This window comes from Dermacentor andersoni, chromosome 1 (assembly GCF_023375885.2).
Source record: "Dermacentor andersoni chromosome 1, qqDerAnde1_hic_scaffold, whole genome shotgun sequence".
Lineage (NCBI taxonomy): Eukaryota > Metazoa > Arthropoda > Arachnida > Ixodida > Ixodidae > Dermacentor > Dermacentor andersoni.
This window is the reverse complement of record NC_092814.1, coordinates 271,134,870-271,151,845: the sequence shown is the minus strand read 5'-3', so window position 1 is coordinate 271,151,845 and position 16,976 is coordinate 271,134,870. Positions and strand designations below refer to the sequence as shown.

Here is a 16,976-nt window from a genome sequence, read left to right as displayed (position 1 = left end):
TCCTTGGTGTCTTTGTATCACTGTATCACTATGCGAGAAGAAAGCGGGTTAACCGAGGGGCCCGATTTTATTAATCACATCATCATCACATAGGGGAAATTACTTTGTACTTACTAATTGAATTTAAAAATGACAACTTAGTGGAAATGAAAGTGGATGAAAAAACAACTTGACGCTGGTGGGGAACGATTACATGTCTTCGCATTACGCGTGTGATGCTCTACCAATTGCGCTACCGCGGCGCCGTTCTCCCACCCACTTTCTGGGGTATTCATGTGATACTACTATAATTAACGCTGGGAGTGTTAACCAGCGCCCCCACTCACAAGCCTTGGCGGCGGATGTAGAACATTCTTTCTGCCGCAGGCATCGCGAGTACTTGATCTATTTGGGTGAAGGCAACTTGTCAATAAACCCACACGTGCTACCTGAAGGCATCAATGTTGCCGGATTCGAAATATATGTGGGTGGGTCGAAAGGCGAGGTTAAATATGCCAGTGCGATCTTGATAAGATGCGAATAACGAAAGCGATAGGACACCAAAGTTTGAATTGTATTGAGAGTTTCCTTCCAAAAGACAAGCTTTTATCCAGGATTAATGCGTGCGGGCTAGACGGGACCGTCGATGCCGATTGGGTCAGCTGATCCAAGAAGCCAAAACTAGCCGGAACTCGTCGGTGACGCCCCTTCCCCTGCAGACTGGCGAGCAAGAGAAAGTCGGGAGGGGCAGAAGGAATTCCGCAAAGGGGCCCGTTGCGGGGGTCATTCTTTGACTGCTCTCGTCCCAAAGGTTGACCCGTGGCCGTCAGAAGACGCGAGAACAGATTCCAGTGTCGCGATAACTTCGAAGAACACCTGGTCGTCGTTCTGTTCTTGTGTTGCCCGATTTTTTTAAAAGTAATTTACATCGTTATTTCCACCGGCGCAGCATTGATCCTGCAATTCATCGGTGAGGCAAGTTGGACTCTTTTGTCTCTCCTATTCTTATGTAACGCGGTCACACGTCCTGTGCAGCGCACGCCAGTAACTCAGGTTACGGTGGCCGCAGAGGTCAAGGCCATTCCGAGTTCGAGCGGTGTCAACTTTTTTTTTTTGGGGGGGGGAGGGGGGCGGGAGGGATGAGCTGCATTCACGCGTTCGGTCCGAGAACGACGGCGTGCGTAGTGTGTGCCGCTTCGTCGGCGTCCGCCCGTGTTTGCTGAAGGCCTGTCGCAGCATGTTCGCTGCTCGCCTTTCGACCGTGGCCAGCAGCATGAATTTTGCATTGTAGTATAATCGTTGAAATTTTGCTTGCATGCTGCTATGTTTGCGACCATTCTTATGCCGACGTCATTTCAAGTTTGACTCTTCTTGGTATTGCATTTGGAAGACTTCATTTCAACAGTATGACATATCTATTGCACGAAGCTTTGATGTGTTGAACTCGTCGAGATGAGTTCATGCAGAAGCGATGCGAGAGTAATATACCTCCCAAATATAGGCTTCCTTTGCTGACGCGATGAATGCATAAGCCTATTTAATCGTCCTGGCTAGACTTCTCAAATGTCTATCACCCTGCCAAAGTGGCGTTAATCTGGAGCAGTCCTAAACTAAATATTCCATCTTATCCTTGCACTGCCTTGCTCAGTATGTTACACTCGGTTCACTGAACATAGAGCACCACAACCGCCGAACTACCTGTCACTGCTTTAATTTTCGAACGACGTTCGTTGGTGCGTGCGGATGCTTACTATTTCGAATAATAATTTCTAGCACTTCCGTTTCAAATCGAAGTATCCATTTCGAGAATTATTCGATGAATATATGAATATTGTTGGAAAGTGGAAATGAGTCGCAATGCGGGCTTTATGATCATGCTCAATTAGCCTACAGAGCAAGGACATAACACGGCGCTGTGTGTGTCCCTGCGCTCTACTTACAGGTGAGGACAAAAAAGTTGAGTCCCTTTAGCATACGCTAAAGAGGATGAAGGCGACAGAATGCGCGCTCCCGAGGCATTCATTAAATTACTTTGACATTCGGATTCGTTGATACTTCCTATTACTTGTTTTCTTTATTAGTTTTTCTCTTTACATCTGTTTCGGTCGCCTAGACATCGCCACTGGTTCTGCGTGGTTAATGGCACGTTAGAACCGTCGTGGCAAGTCCATGAAGAGAATTAAGGCGCATGCGCAGGGTCACTGAACGATCTTTTTTTTTTGTTTTATTTTAACACCTCGATGAAAGGGGGTAGCCACATATTCTTGCATATATGGTGCCTTCTCCTTTCTTGTAAAGCAGGCAGAATGAGAGCGACACGGAAAGGCAAATTAGACACACAGAGCGCTAGCTTTCAACAAGATTTATTTCCAGTTCTCGCTGGCTTACTTATACTCCTCAAAACGTCATAAGACACGTCTGCAATGTTCGGCAAATATAAACGAAACCCAGAAAATCGCACGCAGACACTTTTGCGGCCACAATGATTACTTAGAAGGGTGTCTGTTCAACGCGAACCGAGATAATCGAGCTCTTCTTTTTATTGATTGAGAAATACTCGCGCATGCGCTTGGATTTTGGTGCCATGATGCCGGATGGTCAATTTTTCGACCCATGGGCCACTGAAGGATTTCGCCTTAGTGCGGGATCTGCTTCCAGGCATCCCACACCACACGCCTGCGCCTTCTGCGCATGCCTTCTGCACATGCGCACATGCCATTGCGCATGTGCGCCCTTCCGTGCTCATATGCCTGCCAGTAAGCCAACTTCTTGCCAGCCTGCTGTCAGAATCCTGTTGACTGCAAAAGATTACGCTGGAATAGCGGTGTATGTTTCGGCCGTTGTGACGTGCGACAATCCACTGTACTCTCTCCTTGTGTTACAAAAGAGCCATTAGCATTGGGGGCAGCAAAAAAAATTCACCGATAGTTACGAACTTGCGATACTTCCTAATGCGAAATCTGAGCGCAGTTGTCTTCGTTTCACCGTATATTGAGGCATTGCACCGACCACTGGCACAGTCTCGACGCTATATGTAGGCCGGCCACACAGTTGCCGCTTCCCGGCAACTGCACAACCGGAAAACGCTTGCGGCGAACGCTATGCACGAAGGCGATCGAGCTTTCTGGCTCTTCTTAGAGCGATAGCTCTACTACACTTTCAAACCCAGAAAACGCCTCCCTCCGTCAGGCTGAGCTTCAAACTAAGCCAAGGCCAAATTGGGTCTTAGCCTGCCACACCGGGGACTGCTGCGTAAGTCGCGTGGCCGCACATATCTTGAAAACGATCTTCGGTGAGGACAAAGTGCGCCGAGTGCTGACAGCTTCGTATGCGCTCTGCTTTTAACGCTTAGTTCGCGTTGAAGCGAGACGCATCATGAAGGTCAATTCACATCGCGAATTCACTTCGCGAAGGTCAATTCACTTTCGCGCGACCGCACGCGTGCGGTCGCGCGAAAGATTGCACGTATCAAACACCTGTGCAGAAATTTCGGTTTACAATGTGTAAGATATACACTATGCACGCAGTGTAAATGGTAATTTGTGCACAAGTGCCGAATACGTGCAATTTTTCGCGTGACCGCAAGCGTGCGGTGCGGCTTGCGGCGATGGGCGGCTCGAGCGTAAATCGGCCCTTACCGGAGCATCTTAACCAGTTACGCCCAGTCAAGCCGACGGAAAGAGGGGTGTCTTCAGAGATATGACACCCCCCCACCCCCAACTGGCACCTGGCACTCTGGGCCCCCGGCCCCGCGGCCCGCCCTGTTACTACGTCATTGTGTGGGATTGTGCCGAGTGGGCTCGTTCCCGGTAGATTAAACCGATACCCGAGACTGTCGAATCAGTCGTAGGGTTGCAAGTGCCACTCAAATGTTTACAGCGCTAGTGTCGTGGTGTTACTCTGGTAACGACACGCGCGGCACGCTTACCTCGCACAGGAAGAATCGCGGGATGGCTCACTAGTAAATAGCGTTTTTTTTTTTTTGCACTTGTTGGCCGTATACGCCGCTCCACTGCAACACGTTAAATATCCCATGTTGCAAACACTTTCTTAGATTCACCTTGTCGCAGGGTGAGTGAAACGCAGGGCTTTTCGTTCTAGCGTCGGTCCATCAAGTCGTTTTCGTCGACAAAACTGTTCGTAGTCTTTACCACGAACGGCTGAAGTGTTTCCCTCACCAATATTATGGCCTCGAACACGTGGAGAATTATTGTCCAGTACTTCAAGCTGAATACATTACCGTGGATCACGCAAGGCGCGCTCGCTTCGCACACATGCCCGGCAGTAATGGCGGCGCAGCTTGGCTGCAACTGGCCGGGACTGAGTACACGCATGCGCATAGCTGAATTGGAAAGGAAAAATGTCCTTGAATGTTACCAAAAATTACTGATAGCTTCTCAACTCGACTGTGAACATTGTGTACTCAGTTTTGTATTCAAAAATGATCAATCTTTTTTTTTTTTCCTTTAAAGCGTATTCTGTCAGCTGTGACACCCTGTATAAGATCCACCACCTCTTTATGCTGCACAACCTAGCTGTCTAAGCTGAAGAGTAAGCTGTTCGAATTAAATACGCTAAAAGCTAGGTGTGTGCATGTGTGCGTGCGTGTGTGTGTGTAAAATGTTCTCGAAAAGCCGGTGACATGGTTTTCTTCTCAATAGTGGTCTTCGAAAGTATGCATGTTTATCTAACATGCTTATCTCCAGCACCGGTATGGAAAGTTGTGGCTGACGTTCCCTTTATGGCGTCCGCGGCGTTCCGTCCGTATTTTCTTATTGTAATGCACGCAGTTGTTCCTTCACCCATAAATCTCGAGAAATCCTTAATTGTTCAGTCTGCCGCTCTTGACGTGCTTTTCCTTTCTTTTTTCCTTTTTTTCTTTTTTTGGCAGGCCCGCATTGACGCAAATGGGTGATGTTATTGGTTCCGTCTGCCAATGCAGTCACCGACACGCCTTCATGCAATGCGACTCGCTCCAATGACGGTGGTAGCTTGCATACCAAGAAATCGACGATGCGCCCAAACAATGACGAAATTGGGATCCACCGATATCGTAGCCACACAATGTTATGTTGCAATGACGTCTTGAGCGAGCCGTGCATAAAATAGCCTGGATCATTTCTTTCTCTTTCCGAGGTCAGACACGAGCGCCGAGGCTAGACACCAAGCCCGTGACGTCATGCTCAGCAGGATAATTCTAACCGCTACAGCAGCTGTTCTCTGCTATATTGCTACGCTAATTTCTAAGGCTTTCGATTACTTTCATAATCGAAAGCAAATCGAACGCACATGTTGGAATCGATGTGAAGCGAAGCTTTAGTGGAGCAGTTACTAAATTGTATGCGCCATTGCGTATACCGGAATACTGGACTCGCTAAAGCTCTCTAATATCTAGTAGCTGCAGGAACCTTGATGGTTCTGTGTGGAGCCCGCCATGTACTTATTGTATTACTGTGTATTACTTCCTGAATTTACTGCTGTACTACTAGTGAACCAACTGTGACATATATTTGATTTGGGACGTAGCGTGAATAGACAATAGATTGTGTAAATTTAAACTCCGTACTTCTGGTCTGTAGCAAAGGAGGAAGCGGGATTTTGATATTTTGCACACATCAGTGCTTGTACGAACAGCGAGGAAGCTTTCAACGATGAACAAAGATAAACGCTAAACCACGTGCCAGTCTCCATTGCGAATCTTTTCAAGCGCAGACAAATATGTCGAGAGGACTCGCGCACAGCCTCGGGAATCTTTTGCACAACGCTATACTAGCGTAATTCTCGGCTTAGAGGCATCAAGGGTGCGTTCACCCATGATGAGTAAATACCTTTCGGGCCATTCGCCGCGCAGGTAGCGTACTGAGATTGTGACAACCTTCACTTTTGGCAACAGAGTTACGTTACAAGAGGACTCCCGCTGTTTTTGTTGGCTTCCGATTTTGTTCTCCGAGCGCTTTTTTCCGTTATACGTTTCTCTAGGCCGTGTGTGTTCTAGGATTTCCTAGTTATTACAACACTTTATTTTATTTGTTCATTGCGGCTTCTTAGGAGACCTAGGCGAAAGGCCAAACTGTTACGTTCAACGCAAATGTTGATTCCATGGAACCTATTGGACAATGTTTGACCACGCACCTAAGCTGTCATTTCATTTCATTTCATTTTATTACCTTAAAGGCTCCAATAAATGGAGCGTTACATAAGGGGTGGCAAGAATAAAAATACATAGTCACAATAACAGGAAGTTTTTTTACATTTTCGATGAACTTGGATGGGCACATAATGACAGCAACGTCATTAGGAAGGCCGATTTGAACCTGCAAGGGTGTCTACCGACGTGGCCGTATTTGCCGGCATATAGCCAGCTTCAGTCTCCATACTCGCCTAGTCAATAATCGAATATAGTCCTTGCTTTTCTGTTCGTATTCGATTCGTGCTTTCGCTATTTGAAACTGTCGAATCCTCGTTCCGTTCGAATATTATAATGGGCAGGAACACCTGTTGCAGTCTACAGGGAGAAAGACTGCTGCAAGTGCAGACTTCCATATCATCTGCTGCATGAGAACCGCAGTTATTGAGCAGATGAACCATTTCCTGAGCGAATGAGTGGTGACCACTTCTGCGCAGTTGTTCCCAGTCGTTAAATAAGCATTTCTCGCATTCGACTGCTTACGAATTGGCTGCCTCGATTTAGGCAAGGCAATTCCTCTGAACGGTGTGCTGTATTATTGCGCTTAGCTCCTTCAACGAGCACTAAATTCTGCTATGTCCATCTGGTGGCGACATGCTGTTCCTGTTTCTTCTTTTTTTTTTTTATTACTGCGATTGTCATGGTGTACCAAATATAATCACTTTTCTTCAGTTGACCTGGAATCTAGTTGATTATTAACAACGCCATATGCATCAAATAACGCGAATAAGTATTACCAAACAAGACTCCACGGAAGCATTATATTTCACTTTGTTTATAAATTTGAAGTATTCGATATTTCATTCGATATCTAATGGCGGCTTTTTCTCGAGTATTCGCATTTGATCCGGGTCAGAAATTTCGCTATTCAAACGCATCTTAATAACATTCCAATGAGCAGCTCATGCTGAGTCCTGGTGAGTTATAATGCTCCCAGTCTGAATGCGCGATTTCGTGAGTCCGAGTGAGCCAGCTTAAGTTTGATTCTAGTGAGTCTGAACCAATGGCGTAGTAAAAGGAGGGGGGGGGGGCGTGGGCCCCGGGTGCCAGTTGGGGGTGGGGGGGTGTCATATATGTCTGAAGCCAACCCTCTTTACGCCGGCTTGACTGGGCGTAACTGTTTAAGATGCTCCGGTAACCAGCAGCCCGAGCTCATGTACCCGATGAACCAGAAGTGTAGCGCCGCAGAATTGTCTGCTGCAGCTTTATCAACATCCTACATAATAATTACATGAATGTGCTGGATAAAAAAAACATCCCAAGTGGTCGCTAAACTACTCGCCGTGCGCTCATGTTCGGAGCGGACATCGCTAAACATACTTAGGCCATGTTGCTCTTGGGTGCCTCTTCCATTTAGTCCGCGCGATCTTAAAGTATATCTTAAGCAACAGCTTCAATAACAATCATAGAGGAAACGTTGCAATTCTGGAATTGAGGACCCCAAAGTCATATTAATAACTTAACAAAAATTTCTTCTCTAAACAAGATCGTATTGGGTGCTAGAGCCTCTGACACGAAGCGAACTCTGTTCCGTTCCCAAGATTGTGGTGGTACCGAAGGTCGGATAATGAGGTTTACCAATAGCAGCAAATAAAGAAAAGCCTTATGGATCAGAATGAAGAGAACGCGTAATTCTCATAGCGCTGTCAACCGCGCAGCAGGAAAGCAGATGGAATTTCCTAATAGGATGAGCAAATCATCGTCACTGACGCACTGTTTAATTTTCGTTTGGGTTCAGGGCTGCCCACAGTCAAAATACTGCACGGCGTAGTACCTACGACGAATTCTGTGACGTTGTTGTTGGGAGAGCTTATGACTGTCTGGCTTGAATTTTGGAAATGTAATATCGTCTCTAAAATGGCTAATTAATATTCCATTAGAATTGTTTTGTTACTTGTGAGCCATATTTTCCACAATGCCGCATCTGTATTGGCTGCCAAGCGTTACAGTCTGGCAGCAGATGTGCAAATGCGCTTATGACACGTTATCAGTGTAGTGCCCCCTGTGGCATTTAGCGCAGAAAATAAAACAGCGTGTATACTTGCTACATTCGCGATCTCTGGGAACGAAAGTGAAGGGAGGGAAAGGGGGGACATGTGCGGTATCCAAGGCGGCTGTGCTGACGCTGAAACAATACTCCCCCTCCCCAAAAATGTTTGATATCCTCGCCTTCCTCCCTACACCCGGGGGGGTGGGAGGTGGGGCGAGTGACAGAAGATCTATGGGATCCGGGTGCCGAACGACCTAGCTACGCCACTGGTCTGAACAAGTCCGACTATGTCTGCTTTTGGTGGGTCTGTGTCAGCGCGGATAGGCCTGCTCTTGGTGAGCATGAATCCGAGCGAGCCCTAAGCTAAATATATATTTTCTGAGTCTGAGTGAATTCCGCGTTCATGGCTGACCTATCGGTAAAACGGAATCGGGGAGCGCTTTTGGAGATGCACTGGAAGTATCCCCGCGTGCACTCTCACGGGTAAACAGGAATAACCAAAGCAAGCGGCTGCGAGCGGAGTTAAAAATATGGGGAGAGGAAAGTGATCAGCGCGCGGTATTGATCATTTGGCATCGGATGGCTGCGTATATTATGCTTTCCTCATTTAGGTCGATCACCACGCCTCCTTAATATAACATGACATGCGAGCGTGTCTCGTTAGATTCAGCTTGTGTTGTACCACAGCCACACCGTCGCTTTCAATGACCATTGAAATCAAAGAACATCGAAATCCACGATCGTGTGATTGACGCTTGCCAACTTCAGTGACCTTTGATTTCAATGTTCACTGAAAGCGAGCTTTTGGCATAGGCTGAATAGATTATTTGACAGGCAGTGGACGCAGTAAGCTTAGTGCAGTGAGTCAGCTCAGCTTCATATCTCCACCCCTCTAGTGCATTCTGTAAGCTAGGGATGTGAAAACACATAGACAGTTTAATTCGCCATATTTCATTTGAACCTCGGAACCCCATATTCCCATGCTGCCTCCACAAACACTTGCATTATCCAATTTACACACCCATTCAATGCCTTGCTCATATAATTCGTAGGGAAGGCCCAAGTTATCCAGAGAGCGGTGGCTAGTTTACGCCGTGGGTCAACGTGGTAAACAACAGCAGGGACACCCCGTCGTAAGCTGGCCGACACACGTGTTCCTGGGAGAAGCGAGGAATGCCCGTGATGGCGCGGAGCGCGTCGCCTTTCTGGTAAGATGGTCGTGCTGAAACCGACGGCCAATTCAGTCCGGCGCTCCTTTCCCAGCATCCTGACGGTGAAAGCAGCCCGAACGCGACGTCGTCGGTGGGACTTTCCGCGTTTAGGAGAGCGCGCACGTCGACGATGACAAACTTTGCGCGCTCGGGAGACGTTTCCACTACTTCCAGCCGCCCCGTAGTTCGGCTTTCCTGCCAACCACACGTGCCCTCTCCACGCCAGCGCGGCCGAGAGGATGCAAGAAACGTAAAAAAAAAAGACAGCGCGCGTGTTCCTCCTCACGCGCGTACTTCAGCGTTTTCCCTCCGCTCACGGCGCGCGCCCATTCATGTATAAATAAAAAGAAAAGTGGTCATTTGGTGAATGCTACATAAACAATTGGAATTTTTTTTTTTTTTGTTACTCTTGCTTATATGAATTAAGGCAAGCAAACTTCAAAGCGAGATGAAAGCGCAGTTAGCTGAGCTAGCACCTCTAGATCACTCCGCCTTCTCTCTCGCCGCACGTGAAAGCGCTACTGAAGGCGAAGAGTGGCGGTGGGAGCCCGGTGAAGGTCCTTCGGCGAGCGACTGGAAACGGGCTTAGCGCTGGCAGCGTCGCCGATATACGATAACCTCCTCCGTCCCTTTCTCACGAAGCCAGCAGCAATCCGGCTCGTCTCGACAGAACTCCTCTCCGATTGTGAGCCCTTCCCAGCGCTAGCGGATGATTTTCATCCTCTCTTTCGATGAACAGCAGGGAGGAGAGAACTGGAAACCAGAGGCAAACAAAAATTCGTCATGCTCCTTTCCCAAATCTGAAAGCCACAACCATGCAGACGCCCCCCTTTCTCCCCTTTTACTGTTCTCTGTCACCGTCCTGCTCTCTCTCTACTCTCACCTTTCGCCCTTCCGTTTCGTCACTCAAGAAGGTGGGTGGTGAGTGGGGGAAGGGTCCTGGCCTGAGGTTTTTACTTTACCTTTCTCTGTTGGTTCTTGCCCCTTTTTCTCGTCGCTTGTCGTCGGGAAACGGTATTTAAGAAAGGCAGTCAGCTGCTAGGCTTCCAATAACCCTCCGCGAGTCAGCCCGAGACCGCTCTATTCTATTGCGCGGGCAGACGTGCAAGCCCTTCGGCATCGGCGAGCTTGTGTGCCCCGGACTGCTTGCTTAGCTTCGACTTCCGAGCAGCTCCGGCGTTCGCAGGTCGCCGCACGTGTGCCTCACCAGTGACTGACGCGTGTGATACCCGTCTGTCCTGTCGTCGGGACTCGAGGATTTACTCTTGCCTGGACGCCTGAGAGGAACACCTGCAATCTTCTCGAGTGCGCGCCTGACTTCGAGCCCCTTCGTCGCGCGCACTATAGATATACATCTATATAATAGTACTGCCCGCTCTTTATACCCGCGCGAGGCCTGTGTCTTCGGCTTCTGACACCCATCTAATAGGTAAGCTCACGCTTTTTCTTGTTCCGCAGACAATGCAGTAAACAAGATTGGACTTGTTCTGGCGTGTTCACTGCATTCGTGCGGCCGCTTCTGTTAAGTCATGTTATTGTGAATCACTTCACGACTGTTGCTCTTTCTGGTGATCGCAATAAGGCAGTGATTCTTTTCAGGCATCTTTTTATATTTTCTTTCTCTGACGAGTAGCAGCCGATGCCACCTAATCCTCCTCTAAATTAATTTTAACCTAGGGAAACAGTGCCTCGGCTGAGCTATTCGGTGAACACTCAAGTGGCGCGTCTTGTTTTTGGTTCTAAACAGATTTTTGAAGGCCGGACTCGTGTTGAAGAGTGGAAGAACTTTACGCTATGGGAGTCCGTAGTTCTGCTGAAAGCAGTGTTACCATCCGAAAACAAAAGGTTTTTATGTGAAAGTCACCCTTGCTATTATCGCAGAAACCCAGGCCGAACGACGCTGTAACTTCAGTACTTTCTCACCTTTAGAATTGTCCTCTTAATATAACGCTGTTTTCTGCGTGCCTGGTGTCGCAGAACAGAGGCAACTAGCCAACCTAACCATCAATTATAAAAATCATTAAACCGATAGATGTCTAAGGAAAAACTCTAGTTTCTTGATTCATGCTACCAGCGCAAAACTAGACGGGGCAGAAAGAGAAGCAGACACTACGAATTAATCGTATTAGCACCGCTTCTGCTGGCATCACGTATATCTGAGGATGAACGGAGTGCATGCGTGTTAGCAATGCTTTGTTCTGGTTCTTGCTTTATGTAGCCCTGCGTTTAGTAAATCTGTTGTCCATCGTTTGAAGTGTCTGCGTCTTCTGTGTCCCCTCTAAGTAAGCCCTGGTAATACGGATGAAGAATTCAGCGACCAATTGGCCCACCTAAATGAATTACAACTTACAATTCTTCACACTCTTTTCATTTAAACGCAAACATCAGTTCTTGTGCAGACTTGCGGTGAATTTTTTTTTTGCAAAATATTGTTTCAAAGATGTTAAATATTTCTCGTGGAGAAATCAAAGTTCCTTTGATTCATTTATTGCGCAGGTATAGAAAATTGCAGCTGTGCCAGCACGCATTCATCGCTAGCCTCAAAGTGGTGAAAGCGTGTTGCCCGCAGCCTGCCAAATCTCGCACCGCTGTAAATCCTTAACGAAAGATGATCAACTCCCGCAGTTTCCGTCCTGACGTTATTGTTTTTTCTCTTTTTCCTTCTTTTACGTGGGCTTGTGCCTCTGCTCGCGAGTCGGAGGTTGTGTTGTGGAGGGAGGCGATTCCGCTTTCGTCCATGGCGCTCTTTTTCGGGCGCCTCGTGCATGTCGGAAAGAGCACCAACGCGCACCAGAAAGCAGTGGCCTGGCTGACATAGGCGAATTACTGGCATTCCGAATGGTAGCGATTCTCGCCTTTTCCCGCTGGACAAGCTATTTGGTTTTATAACATGTGGCTCATTATTCTGGAGTTCTCCTGTTCGCGGCACAGCAGCGCGCGATAACAAAAGCGCAACGCCCGCTTCGACAGGACCGCTTCCTTGCCAGCAGTCCAAACTGGGAAGCCCCGAAGGAGTATTCAAAGGCCGTCCGCTCTGATGCCCGTAGGCTTGCTTCAACTGACCACACAGTGACGCTTGGTTCGATTAGATCAGCTGACGTTGTGAACGGCACTGCACTGCACGTGCTCAACGAGACGGCTTGTCGTTCCGTTCTATAACGTCACGATAAGTGCTTATCGGCAACCGATATCTCCCGGGCCCGTTCACAACGGATGCGCAGGGCCAATATAATCGACTCGGGAAGTGTGTTTGGAAAGCGCAGCAGACGGTTGCGTGTACGCCATGAAGTAAGAAAACAAGGGCAGCGTGGAGGAAACTCGCCGATTCGAAACTCGGCGGAGTGCAGAGCGGTCTGCCGGGTATTCTTACGCCCTTATCATAGTCTCGTATCCGATAAGCCACTGCAACGCGCCCGTGACCATGGGACCGCGTATATTGGAACGCGTTTCGAAATCACCTTCTGCACTACCTCGCACAGCGCGGCTCGGCGATATTGGCGAAACGCGGAATCGCGTGACCCCCACGAGCTCGACGCAACTTTCGATTTCGTGAGGATTATACATTGCAAGAGCGTGTGTGGAACGACCGCGGACTTCAGCTTACCCGTTGATCTGTAACTACGCCTTGGAAGTTCTGCTTGCTTCTTCTTGCTTTCGACAGAACGCAGCGATGTGTAAAATTTTGATTTCCGGCAACAGCCAGTTTGCTGCGCTTGCGCAAAATGAAAGCAAAACGAGGAACGGTATCCGAAATGCGAAAACAGCTCGCTTAAGTAAACAGCGCGCGCACGCGCTGCAAAAACGAAATCAAAAACCGCGCGGCGCACTTTCACCGGTGTCACCTTCCTTACAAAATAACTCTCCTCGCCGACGAAAATACGGCTGCTGAAGCATTTCGTAGAGGAGCCCGCGCAGTTCGAGTGTAGTAGCCTAGTATACCGGCATGGCTATTGTAATTTCACCTGCGCATGGGACCCTTAGGCCACCGAGTTCCTGGCGGCGACGACATGTATTACTTGGGCTTTGATGCCACAGTTTTAGGGCATTGAAGGAATCCACCTTTTGCGCAGTAGCGCGAAAATCAAGAATACTCGCGTTCAATATTACGGAAATCTGGAAACTTGTCTGTCGGATTCAATATCGATTACGTTTATCATTAGTATTCCTTATTACGCGGGAGGACGCTTCACTTTTTTTTTCGACATGTCTCCTTATCACGACGAAAGGACCGTGTTTGTAAGTTGCACCTCAAAGGGTGGCTACTTGGGCTGCTTGGTGAAACGTTGTCTCCTTGTGCCTGCCTACCTACGAATCGTGCACTGCAAAAGTTGTTTTTTTTTCCTTGTTTAAACAAAGTTGTCAATCTCGGAACAAGAAAACTTACCACATAACATCGAGCAAAAGAAAGCATGGACAAAGCGCTATGCGCAATGTGTTCAATTCAAAGCAGTCTACCCGCCACGGTTGCTTAGGGGTCGCGGAATCAAATCCCGGCCGCTGCGGCCGCATTTCGATGGGGGCGAAATGCGAAAACACCCATGTACTTAGATTTAGGTGCACGTTAAAGAACCCCAGGTGGTCAAAATTTCCGGAGTCCCCCACTACGGCATGCCTTATAATCATATCGCGGTTTTGGCACGTAAAATCCCATAATTTAATTTCAAGGCACAGTCTATTTTAAATAATGAGCTTTGTAAAGGGCGTACTTGGTAGTGTTGACGACTGCACGTTCGGCACTTACGCGTGTTTCCTTAATAGTCGCTGCTCAACGCAGATTCCTCGGAACGGCAATGCGCCCGTTCACTGAAAGGTTGATGCGCGCGTGTGAAAGTGCTCCACGAACTGGTAATCATCCCCATGTCATTTAAAGGGCTGACCACTTGGCATCGTGTAGTGGAACCTCGATTGTCGGCAGCGCAGCGCTTGGCTTTCCCTCAAGCGAAATCTTAGTTTTTATGGCGGCGTGCACGCAGTGAAATTGGCACAGAGCTACGAGTAGCCGGGACCAAATTGGTTGCAACATTCCTGTCTAGTTAGTGAGCGATCGCACCCTATCCTACCGTACCCGGGAGCCAAGACACTCGGGCTCCAGTTCTACGGGGCCAGCGTCTGGACTAATCAATAACATTTCGCTGTTTCTCTGGCGAATCTGTGGAGCGTCCAGTCAACAAAGAAACGCTTCGCGTGGACTTCGAGTCCGCAATGACCGGTGGTTTTTCGCCCCGCCAAGGCTGCTCGCAAGGTTAATTACCATAGTAGGACAAGCAGCCCAAGTGCGTAACGAATAGCGACCCCGACTTTCGGGTGGCTGACAAGTATAGAGGAGCGAGAAAAGAAATTTGCCTGGACCGATCGTGCTGGGCGTCACGGATAGAGCAGTGATATATAAATTGCCGGCGTACGGTGAAGGCCGGAATTAATGTGCACTATTTTCTCAACAATGGGCACCCCGTGAGGCGGATTGGAGTTCAAGGCTTTAGTTCGACGACAGCCGGTGATCATCGTTTGTAAGTGGCACGACTTTCGTGTGCCCACGAGTTTCGTACGCGTTCAGCTTGACGGGGCCGTAACAGCACCGTTTAAGGGCCCGTTGACACATTTTCTCAAGTAAAGCAGTGAATCAGAGAAACTATACGAAGCAGTCTGGTTTAAAAAAAAAAGAACGAAAAAAAGAGGGGGGGGTTGGTAGGTACGTTAGAAGCAGGCGTAGTATGCTATACTTAATAACTGTCACATAACGCTCACAAACACTCAAAACAGCCTAAATTTGTTGTAAGAGCAGTTATGAGGGCGCGTATGTGCCGACAGAGCTTGTATAACTGCAAAGGGCTTAGATGCGTGGAAAGACGCACCTTCTCAAATGTTGCCGATTGAGGAATTGGTGTTGCTTCGACGCTTTCAGTCAACTATATTTGCTGTCTCCAGTTAGCTACTCACATTGATATCCCTGTCTTGTGTGCGCAGACGATCTCATGTCACCAGATTAATTTGCTGACTCTCTTTGGCGCAGGACTTATTTCGCGCAAACAGCCATGGCTCCCCGGACCGAGACTGCAACCATCGTAGCGACCGAGGCACGCTCCAAGGTGGACCTCGAGCCAGCCAGCACCAACGAGGAAGACGTAATGACGCAAATGCCACCCCTCAAGTCAGAGCCCATGGAGATCATCTGGATCAACGTCTTCAAAATTCTCGTCATCCATGTGATGGCACTGTATGGCCTCTATGTTGCTCTCTTCGAAGCCAAGTGGATGACTATTCACTTCAGTAAGTTCCTTTCATATCTCTTTGAGCATGATTCAAAATTAGCCATCGTCTTCCAAAAACTTCCGGCTGCACCCCGCTATGGCCAACATAGGAATGGTGGAACAGTCGTGCAGGTGCATTTCGCGTTACACTAATGTGTAATACGAGGCGGCCGCTCGCAGAAGCCTGCTTGCCTCAGCAGACCTCTGCGTCGTCGTCGGCGCTATATACGTGGCGCATGGTGTGCACGTCGATTGCGTAGTAGTCAGGCTGCGCGCTTGGCTTACATCAGGTGCATTCCCGCGTCGCGAAGTTGGCGCACTTGCGCAGTTTACTTGGGCGCGGCGTTCCCGCACTACGGCACCAAATCTGTACCAGCTGAACGGGCGTTCGCTCCAGGATTTACCACGCCGCGCATATGAAGATGACAGCAGACGGGGGCTGTAATGGTAGTGAGGGAGCGAAAATAGTGCGCTAAATATTCTAATTAATGACGAGCTAGCTTGGATGGCTGCTCCAGATATAGGAAACAGTACTCACGACGGACGAGAACAAAACTTTCCTCAGTCCCCATGACAGCCTACGTGGATACCCCTCCCCCCCCCGACCCCCTTTCACATACCCGAAAACTTCGACATGAGCACTATACGCTTTATCGTGCTACATTTCAACATTTCATTTGCCCATAGCATGCTTGGGGAATTCCTTCCTTTAACCTCCCTACCTTTCATTTATCATTTTCTCTCTCTCTCTCTCTCTCCTTCCTTTCGATCAAAACGCAATGTTTGCAGGTGGGGGTGTAACGTGTGTATAAAGCCGTTGAAGCCTCCCTCTCACTTCAGACGTACACTTCTGCGCATGCAAACACCCTTAAAATACCGTGAGGCCACCGCAGGCTTCGCTGATGGGTGATGAAGCACCGCGGAAAGGATGGCCATGAAAACCGCACGCTCGCTGTTTGCGGAGCTCCTGGCCGAACGGTAAATCTCGTATTTTGCAAGAAACGCAAACTAATCCGCATCGTTCTAAGAAAAAAAGAAAAGCTTGAACGGGCGTACACAAAGTCCCAATGATTACGCGACTGAGTCACTCTCGAAAGGTTTGCCGTCGTGGCGCCGGTCTCTGTTTCCGGGTGGAGTTAGTGTATATGCTACCACAGGTACCCTTTGGAAGCAATATACAGATGGTGTGTGTCTCGTCAAAATGTTGCGCAATCCAACCTCTAATATACAGAAACTCTATTACCGGATAGCTCTTGCGACGACAATATACGGAGTGAGCGTTTCGATTGAACATTACTCATTTCCGAAAATATGTCATCAGTGGTTACGGAAGCTCAAATGACGGACAAACCTTCGACATC

The 16,976-nt window shown here is 48.4% G+C and overlaps 1 protein-coding gene across 4 annotated transcripts in view; it reads left to right on the top strand.

Moving 5' to 3' along the window:
* Positions 1–704: 704 nt before the first annotated feature.
* LOC126548248 (acyl-CoA desaturase 1-like) overlaps positions 705–16,976 on the top strand; it is a 28,230-nt gene continuing 11,958 nt past the window's right edge. Inside the window, exons 1-2 of one of the 4 annotated variants that reach the window (XM_055063150.2) lie at positions 705–949; positions 15,378–15,634. In XM_055063150.2, the coding sequence (XP_054919125.1) occupies positions 15,400–15,634 (235 nt within the window). In that variant the 5' untranslated portion in view covers positions 705–949; positions 15,378–15,399. Of the gene's footprint in view, positions 955–9,247; positions 9,365–10,419; positions 10,797–15,377; positions 15,635–16,976 lie in introns of those variants that run through there. The other 3 variants (XM_055063149.2, XM_055063148.2, XM_050196402.3) reach the window with 3 other exon arrangements.